The sequence below is a fragment of the Morone saxatilis genome, unplaced genomic scaffold (assembly GCF_004916995.1).
Source record: "Morone saxatilis isolate NCDOM2014 unplaced genomic scaffold, NCSU_SB_2.0 Contig1, whole genome shotgun sequence".
Classification (NCBI taxonomy): Eukaryota; Metazoa; Chordata; class Actinopteri; family Moronidae; genus Morone; species Morone saxatilis.
Window position 1 is genome coordinate 15877247 of NW_023339651.1, and position 9464 is coordinate 15886710.

Here is a 9464-nt window from a genome sequence, read left to right on the forward strand (position 1 = left end):
TTTGTCAGGGGCAAGATTTAAGACGTTCAGAACAGGTTTTACAATACAAACACAAGCCTTTGTAAAGGCAATCGACTCACAGTCACAGTACAAAATATTTCAATTTCAGTTAGTTTTCATTATTTATATTAAATAGACGCATTATTTTAAATAAATAGCGACGCTTTTATTTTTATTTCAGTTGACTTAAATGTTTTTTTACACCTAGTTTAGTTTTAATTACCTAGAACAGCCTTAAGTCAAATTCACTCATTAATTAACGTTATCACACAAGCCGAAGAACAGTGACTGAGCTTCACTGTCCTGTCTGTGTATTCGACTGTGTACAAACATGACTCAGGTGTTACCTGTGGTTTGGTTTCCTCCTCGTCTTTGTAGAAGAAGAGCTGGTCTGAGCGCAGCACAAACCAGCGGAGCTGCCAGTTCTTCATGATGCTGCGCTGCTTCTTCAGCCAGCCGGCCTTCAGAGCCCCCTCCTGGAGGCTGGGGGAAGCCGGCCGGCATGACCCCCGTGACACCTCACCCATCACCATGCTCTTGGACCTGGCTGCAAACACATACACACATAAATCAGTTTTATGCGGTGTTAGGTGTGTTTATACAAGCAGGCAGAAAGTGAGGGGTTGGGTGGGTTAAAGGGGATTGAACTGCTGGTTCTGCTTGATTTGCTATATTCCTTCTCATTTTCTCCCTAATAGAAGCTTGTGTTATCCCCTCATTCTGTATGCTGCATGCACACACATGCTCTGGCAAGCTCTTCAGTCATGAACACGCACAACCTTCTGCCCGAGGCTGCAACCCCTCTAGATGAAGGGGAAATGGGACTGAGAGAGGCAGCAGGCACAAATAATAACAGAAAATAGATAGAATAGAGACTGCGAAGGGGGAACAGACACACACACACACATAGATAGATAGCCTCAGGTGACAGGGATCCCCACCTTCCATTTCAGAGGTCTTTGGAAGAGACATATTGTGTGTTGCCGCAGCCCAATAGAATAGCAGAGGCTTTTTAGCTGAGATAATAGGACCACATGGGACTGACTGGCTGGCTGAGTGACTGGTTGGCTGACTGAATCATTCTCAACAAACGTGTGTAACCTGAGCTCAGTCAAGGACAGGTTTAAAAGGGAGGGGGAAGCAGCTTTATAGCGTTATGTGGCATCCGGTTTGTCCCCACTGTGCCGTTCATATTGTCCTTGTATGGCAGCAGCTTTTGAAAAAAATTATTAAGGAGTAAAATTTGTATAATCTTTCAAAATAAAAATGTTTCATCAGCTGACATGTAAACACGTCTTGTGTAAAAAGACCACTGCCAAGTATCCTGTTAGTTTCAGTGTTGTATTTTCTATTTTTTTCTACTATTACCTGTGATTCAAGAATGAAGCAGGATGCATTAATGTAAAACGTGTCCTTTTTAAGCATGTGTCCTCAGCTGAGGATAAATTACACACTTAGAAAACCGGCTTAAGATTTTTGAGGAAATTCCACAGAGCTAAGATAAGTCTATATTCTTGTCAGGCAAACCAGGCAATGCTATTTGATGATCATGTATAATTTATAGAAATCAATTGTGCAGACATCCTCCCTGCTGGTGTGTGTTTGGCGCCACACACGCACACAAATGATCAATGTTCAGATGGCGCAGAGGGAAGAAGGGAATGGATGAATGGGGACGGGGGAAAAATCAATGTTTATTCTTTTTTATTGTCTCATCTCTCTCTCCAGCATACATATAGCTTAAAGGAGGTCGGTTTAATGTCACGTCAGAGCCTTTCCTGGCAGCCTGTTGATAGTCAGATAGCCTTTTCACACCTGTATTTTATTCCTTGGTCACAGTAAAGTTGCGGGTTATAAAAACAAAGCTAAAATGCTCTGTAGAGCTCACGGGAAGTGCAAAGTCGGGTGATGATTTTTGTGCAGCTTTAAAGGTCCAGTGTGTAACGTTTAGGAGGATCTATTGGCAGAAATGGAGTGTAATATGCATAGATATGTTTTCATTAGTGTAAATTAACTGAATATAGGAATCGTGTTTTTGTTACCTTAGAATGGCACATTTGTATCTACAGACACTGCAGGTCCTCTTTTATGGAGTCCGCCATTTTGAACTGACATATTTCTACAGTAGCCCACAAAGGTCAAACCAAACAGTAGCTGGCCCTTTCGCAGCCACCGTAGTTCCTCCTGCACACCTTAAAGCCTGTTCTTATTCCCAGGTTGTCAAATACAGATGCCAGCGGTGTTCAGTGAGGAACTAAATGCCACTAAATCCTACACACTGGTCCTTTAAAGTGTCATTAAATCTCCACAGATCCAGTAGTCTCTAACATGTTTAGTGAGGAAACTATAAAATTATACATTCATAAAGAAGTTATAATTTGACTTAATAATATCAATATATGTTCTATTTTGCATTAATGTGCAGTCACTGTGATTCCAGGAGATGTTTTTTCCATTTCATATTTCTTATCTAATTTATATATCTTGAACAAAGTGGTTTAATCCAGGTTTTCATTGCTTGTTGACTAAATGTACTTAGTCTTTTAAGATATTTCAGTTTTTGGTTTAATGTTTAAAACCTAAGCAACATGGTGGAAATTAAGTGAGTGATATACTACAGATCCGACAAGCAACCAAATAGCAATATACCCCTTTATAAGCTCAAAACGTCTGATGGAACAATATGGTTTTAAAAGCCAGACATTCTTCCCTTTTTACTTCATTCCCCTCTCCTGCTCTCTTTCTCCCTGTGTGCTCTACCTTGGCTGTTCTCATTATCCATCTTGTGTTAATTCCAGTGTTTTCCTGCTCTCTGTTTTCACCCCCCTGCTCCGTCTCCCTCCATTTCTTTTACTTTGACTCGCTCTAATTCGTCTCTCCCTCCTTACGTTCAGCACTGCTGGTCCTGTTGAATCAAAGCTCTGGTATTACTGAGAGCACACGTACACACATGCACAACAGAGGATGCTTTTTCTTACCACTGGCACCTAATTTAAGCAGTTTTTGTCTGATAAATGAGTTCTTGGATTTGAGACATTTTAATTAGCTATTTTCAAAATATAATTGTTTCCATTGTTTTTGAGAACAATGTAAATTTTTAAGCATTGCACATCAGTCTTAATTGCTTTCTGCAATGGTTTTGGTGGTTTTATTTCTGCCTGTTAGCCTACTACATACAGGATGTTAAAATAAAAACAGCATCAAAGCTCTACATGTTACATTTTCAAGGACAGCAAATCACTCATGGTGTTTTTTCTTTTACCCCTGAAGCTCTCTTGCCTCCAACCAACCTATACTGTCTTTAACATTTAGAGTTTTTTGACTCCCAAACAAGGCCACGCCCCTTTTTGGGGGAAACAGTAGCACTTCCAAATATTCACAGATTACGTATTTTTACTCTCTGTGTGGTAAATGGCTAAATGATACTTGTGACAGTTACAGATGTGAAGTTAAAATTAGCTTGACAGTTGCTAAGAGTAACACAGCAGCAGCAGTAAGCTAAATTTAGCCTAATGCTACCTGCTGATTTAAATATGTATAGATGTCTGGATAAGCATTATCTAGCCACTGTGTTGGTTCATTGATCTACTTAGATGGAGGAAGACTGATGGAGCATGACAGCTGACTGATTAACCTTATTCATTAAGGTATCATGACTGCTCGGGTTAAAACCCCCCAGTCTGATGTATTCTTACTTGTTCCAATGGATTCTTGGTAGTGTGAACATCCTGGATGCAAAGTGTCTCGTGCATGATCAACAACAGTGTGAAATGAACCCTAGCTGTCTTATATTACTAGCTAAAAGTGGCACTCACCTTCCCTGTCCTCCTTCACCCCTTTGTTTTTTCTCACATAACGTCCTTCATGTCTTTCCATCCTTCCCCACTCTGCCAGTGTTTGCATAAAAGAGCACCACTGTTTAACACATCAGCTGTCTGGATCGCAGACTGAGTGGAACATACATTGGCTGATGATTCACGCCTGAGTCACAACAACTGATTTTTGAGTGTGTTTGTGTGTATGTGCCAAGCACGACTACCCACTGTGCCAATTTGGACATTCTGCTCAGAGTGATTCAGACCTTCCTTTGGTTGGGTGGAGCCGCTCTGTGGTCACTTCTTCAACTATCAACTACAATGCTGAAAAAGAGGCTGTTTTACCGTAAAAATGCACTCTTTGCATAATCACTGCAATTTACTGAAACAGAATGTAATTGTGGCTCATTCATTTACAGTAGATAGTAGTTAGGGAGGGGCTGAGTCAAATAATAGGGGCTCAACATCATGACTCCGTGTGCAGATGTTGTCTGTGCCCACATTTTTTTTATCATGACATACCCTAATGATAATTTATGTAAATTGGTGCGTGTGTCATGTCATTTCAGGATCATGGATGAATAATTCTGCGTATGAAGCTGAATATCCAGGAATACCAGATGGACTGGCGACTCATTCAGTCATGAGCTCATACATGATATCATGAACACGGGGAGGGGTGTGTGCTGATCAGACTACAGTATAAACGTCAGCTACGATTTACAGCAAAATGGAAAACAGACTTGAATTGAGAAATACGCAAAAATCCTGACAGATTTAAAGCCCGGTCAGAGTAATTAAAATGGCAGTTTTTTTTTTTTTTGGGGGGGGGGGGGGATTATCGGTAACATTTATTGTCCCATAAGAGAATGAGCTAAAGGTTTCCCGGACAAGCTAGCTTAATTGTCATTTAGCCAGTTTGTCCGGGACAAGTTGTTGTACAATCTTGTGAACATGTGTTGTGAAATGCCGAGGGTAGAGAGAAAATAGAAATAAGCTTTAAGAGCCATTGTGACTGACTACTACCAGAGCTACTGGAGTTACTCCACCACCCTAAGCTTACTGTCATCCTTGCTACATAAAGAGCATACTTCCTGCATCGGCACTGAATGTTCACACTGGATGTAAATAGTGATGTTTTGTAATGTTGGCTCTGAGATGCTGTAGATTCAGCCAATTTACCCAATTGTCTAAGTATGCAAGTAATGTTAGAATGTGAACAAATGGTCTGCAGGCTGAAATCGAAACACAAGTGGTACTGTACACTATAGCACACTTGATGTTACATTCTCATACACACACAGACACACATGCCCGAACGCACACACACACTCCAGGCAGCATGATGTCGCTTAATGCAGCTTGGAGTCGTATATTTATCATCAGCAGGAAATGGAAGTATGGCTCTTATGCACATCACAGAGGAGCCGATCCATTAGCGTGGCAAGGCGGGCACTCCACAATAGCTAGACAATACCACACAGATGACTAAATCACATACACACACATGTACAAGCATGTGCACAGGGATGTTGGAGGAATTCAATTTCATTAATCTGGTTGTTGTGCAGTGATTTATGGCTCGTGGAAAATGGCAAAGAGAGTTACAGGTGCATCAGTGCGTAACTTCCAGTTAGCCTATCACTGTTGATTAATGTGTTAGCCATTATGTGTGTGTGTGTGTGTGTGTGTGAGTGTGGCAGCCTTCCTTGACAGGCTGGAGGTGTGGCCGATAACATACAGCCCATATGTGAACGCTGCAGTGGAGCAGAACTGATCTGCAGCAGCGGGTGTGCGCGTATCTGTGCATTTCTGTGCACGTTATCATCTCCACATCCTCATTACCTCAGTGTGTCAGTGTGTGAATTTTTTTTATCTGTGCGGCATGCTCTTGCTCACAGTGTCTAGCTGTGAGGGTGTTCATTCATTCGCCTCAGAAAGGCAGAATGTCAGAAGTGTTGCTACATTGCAGGACTTTGATCATAAAACCATGGTAACGCAGATCAAAAAGACACAGCAAGAGAATGAAGCAGCTGATATGTGGGCAATTAAAGCTGCTACCAGATTTCTGGTGTCAGCCAAAGAAAAATGCACCCAGAACCCTATTTCTGCTTTAATACGTTGTTGGTTGTAGCAGTTGCTGAAGCACAGCAGCCAGATCTTTCTTATATGCAGCAGATATTGTTCATGAATAGATTCCAAGTTAGATAAATCTGTCTATTGGCATCCAACATTGGTAGCAAATTGGGTTTTTACTTACACAAGCATTTCCAATTAAGAGCTGCTCTAGAAGGAAGGCATAATCACACTGATTTAATTAAACCTCAGGGGCAGATTCAAATAATCAGTTGGGTAAATAATGTCATTTCAAAATTTTGGGAATATTCGTTTGTTTGCTTAATACGAGACTAAAGCCAGCAGATTAGCACAAAGACAAGAAGCAGGGGGAAGCAGCTAGTCTAGCTCTGTCCAAAGGGTAAAAAATAACCCTAACCCACCTAGAACTGCAATTCAATGTTTGTGCATAATAAACACACAAGATACAATATGTTTAAGCTAAGGTAAACCAAGCTAAGCTAAGCTAACCATGTCCTGGCTCTAGCTTCATATTTAGCATACAGACTGACATTGTCAATCTTCTCATTTAAATATCATCATTAAAGTGAATAAGTGTTTTTCCCAAAATGTCAACCTATTCTTTTAGGGGCAGTTCAATGAACTAACTGAAAAAACAATGCTATGTAGCCATTTAAATTGTTCCTATAGAACATAAATATCTTAACTTTTTTGAATTTGGAAGGTTAGCAGCTAGTTAGATTGTCCTTGACCTTCTAAATTCAAACAAGTCATATCTAATATATAGCATATCCAAGCTAGTTAGCTTGTCAACTGACCTTCCACCAGCATGAATGTCGCAGCTATGAATGATCAATAAAAAAAGTCATTATACTATTGATTCATATTTTCAGTGTCCTCTCTGACATTCTAGTTTGCGGGTCAGAAACGTTTCAGTCATCTTAAATGTCGTTCGCTCAGTGGTTGCTGTCCTTTTCTTAACCCCCTTTGACCTCAGCCGAGTCTGTACTACACAACCACATCTGTCACATACCCGTTTATTCATGGACTTCATGCAACAAATGTGACGCTGTCAGCAGTGAAGCGCCAATTTACAGGAGGTATGTGGAGAATGCTTCTCATGCAGAATCATAGAGTCGCTTTAATCTCTTCAATTTCCACCGTCTTAAGAGAAACGCAGCGAGGGTGAGTGGTACTCCCAACAACTTGAAGCGAGACAGTTGATTTGGACCTTCTCTTAATGCACATGAAACCTCCTTTCTCACTTAATGAACACAAGATTTGACCATAATACGACTAGCGCTACACCATCGTGGTCGTTACAATTATTTGACGTGCCTAAATGTGATGTTGTAATCAATTAAGTGCTGATTAACAAAATGTACTCACACTTACTCATCAAGGCAGCTGAATCTGTTCTGCCATCTTAATATATGCAAACACAGATTTAATCCACTTTACTGCCAATTTCATGCTGCTCCAGCGGAGGATTTACACATCACTCTCCCATTCTTGGGAACTATTCATTTCATTTTAATCAGCTCCAGCTGTATAATTGCAGTCATGGAGATTAGTGCCAAGGAAGGAAGGAAGGACACACACACACTGGCACACATGGACATATTAAAACATCCATCCACACAGAAACACACACACATAATGTACATGTGCAAGTGTGAGTACACAAACACACACACACACACACACAGCGGCAGCAGCAGCTGACAGCAGCCTGGTAGTGCTGAGCGTTGCAGTGATGAAACTAGAGATGCTGCTCGCTCCTCTTAATAGAATTCACACTGGCAGCATCGGCCAGCTGTAGTAGAATGCTAATGTACGCAAGAGCTTTCCTGCGTGGGCAGACCTGCCGCTTCATTCAGAAATATGTGACTGCGGTAGTGGATGGGAGTAGAGAAAAAGTGTTCAGGCTGACATATTCTCATGTAAAATCACAATCAGAGGAGAAAAAAGCACTTTTTAAAATGCAACATGTTTGTAAAAGTGCAAGTCAATGTCCAGATAAAGCCACAGCATCACACACACATACATCCTCTAATTTGACAGATCTATCTCTGTCAGATATGACATGATCTGTCACTACAGACTTAGGGGAGAATAAGCAGCTAATGCAGCTGGCAGGCACTGTAGATGTGAAGGCAGAGCAAACAAACCGTGTCCTACCTCTCCTGGTCTGTCTGATCTTTGGGCTCAGCATGGCTGTCATCGCTGGTCCACACACTCTCCTCTCGGCATGTTCATGTACATCCACGCACCCCACCCCTGTCTCTCCCTCTGCCTCTCTGTGTCTCTGCCTCTCTCCTCTTCTTCTCCCTCTGACCTTCTGCAGTGCGGCCGGCAGCAAGGGGGTTGGGTGAACAGGGGAGGGGAGGAGAATGGAAGGAGAAGGGGGTGGTGAAGAAGGAGGAGGAGGGACTACCCTCTTTTTTTTTCTCCTTCTTGCGCACACGCCCAATGGCCTCCACCCCTCCCTGTTACATTATTCATAGCGGTACATCCGCCTGGGGTAGATGGAGGAGGAGGTTTTTGGGGTGGGTCTCCCACCGGCAGAGCGCGGACCTCACCGGCTAACAGATGCCTGGTTTGAAGTGTTGTTATTTTCTGCAATGAGTGCTTTTTCATAAAGATCTGCGTGTTTTGTAGAGGGGAGGGAAGGAGAAGGGGAGGGGGTGTTCATCTGGCAGGTGTCTCCTCCTTCTGCATCTAATTAAGCTGTAGAGGTCCTCAGCTGGTCTCCACCTCCTTCCCTTAATCACTCATTTCCCCCCCCATCCTTCCTCTGATTCCCCCCTCTCTCGCTTGCTATATCAATGTTTGATCTCCTTTTTTAAATCTTTTCTTTTCCCTCCTCCCACCTCTCGCCACAGTTCCCTTCTAATTCTACTATAAATCTGTCTCTACTCCCTTTTCTTTTCCTCTTAATTGCCTTCCTTAGCCATTTTTGTCTCTGCCACTCTTAGCTGTCTAAGAATGATGCTGCCTTCAATTCAAAGTCAGACGTGGGAAATTCCCAGCTTGTACAGTAGGTCGTAATTACATCCTCCAGGCATTCCAGTGGCACAACTCAGAAAAACCAGGGGAGAAAAAACACGGTTCCCCTTCTATGAGACAATGTCATGTTGAGCTACAATAGCCTGTAAGTGACACAAATAGTGTGTAGGAGTGTGGCTAAGAGGAAAAATGTCACCAGTGGTTCATTTTGGCACCTGATTTTGATGTAGTTGCAGTTTTAGTCTTTTAACAAAAATGTGTATTTATTTTACTCACATTTTAGTCATTTCCTTTTTGCTAGTTTTAGTCAAATATTTGACTCATATTTGTTGTGGATTTTTAATTTTTATGTCCTCTGAGAATTCCAAGGCTACAGCTGTCGCCATGTTTGTTGTGTACCAGCGGGAAAGGACGTGTTTGCTTGTTTACAGCAGTCTGTAGTAGTGCAAACACACAGTGCCCCATGTCACTTTCTGTGGTAACAGACTCAAGGCTCTCAGTAAATCCAGCTGTCAGTCCCAACTTTGGCTGCTTGAACAGAGCCACCCACTCACGGTTGTAGCA

The 9464-nt window shown here is 42.0% G+C and overlaps 1 protein-coding gene across 1 annotated transcript in view; it reads right to left on the reverse strand.

Moving 5' to 3' along the window:
* The window catches only part of si:dkey-191m6.4 (rho GTPase-activating protein 22), a 31013-nt gene extending 22796 nt beyond the window's left edge, over nucleotides 1-8217 (reverse strand). Inside the window, exons 1-2 of the mRNA XM_035671430.1 lie at nucleotides 8073-8217; nucleotides 348-547 (exon numbers count right to left, since the gene is read on the reverse strand). Coding sequence (XP_035527323.1) covers nucleotides 348-547; nucleotides 8073-8115 — 243 coding nt within the window. The 5' untranslated portion in view covers nucleotides 8116-8217. The remainder of the gene's footprint in view (nucleotides 1-347; nucleotides 548-8072) is intronic.
* Between the last annotated feature and the right edge of the window lie 1247 nt (nucleotides 8218-9464).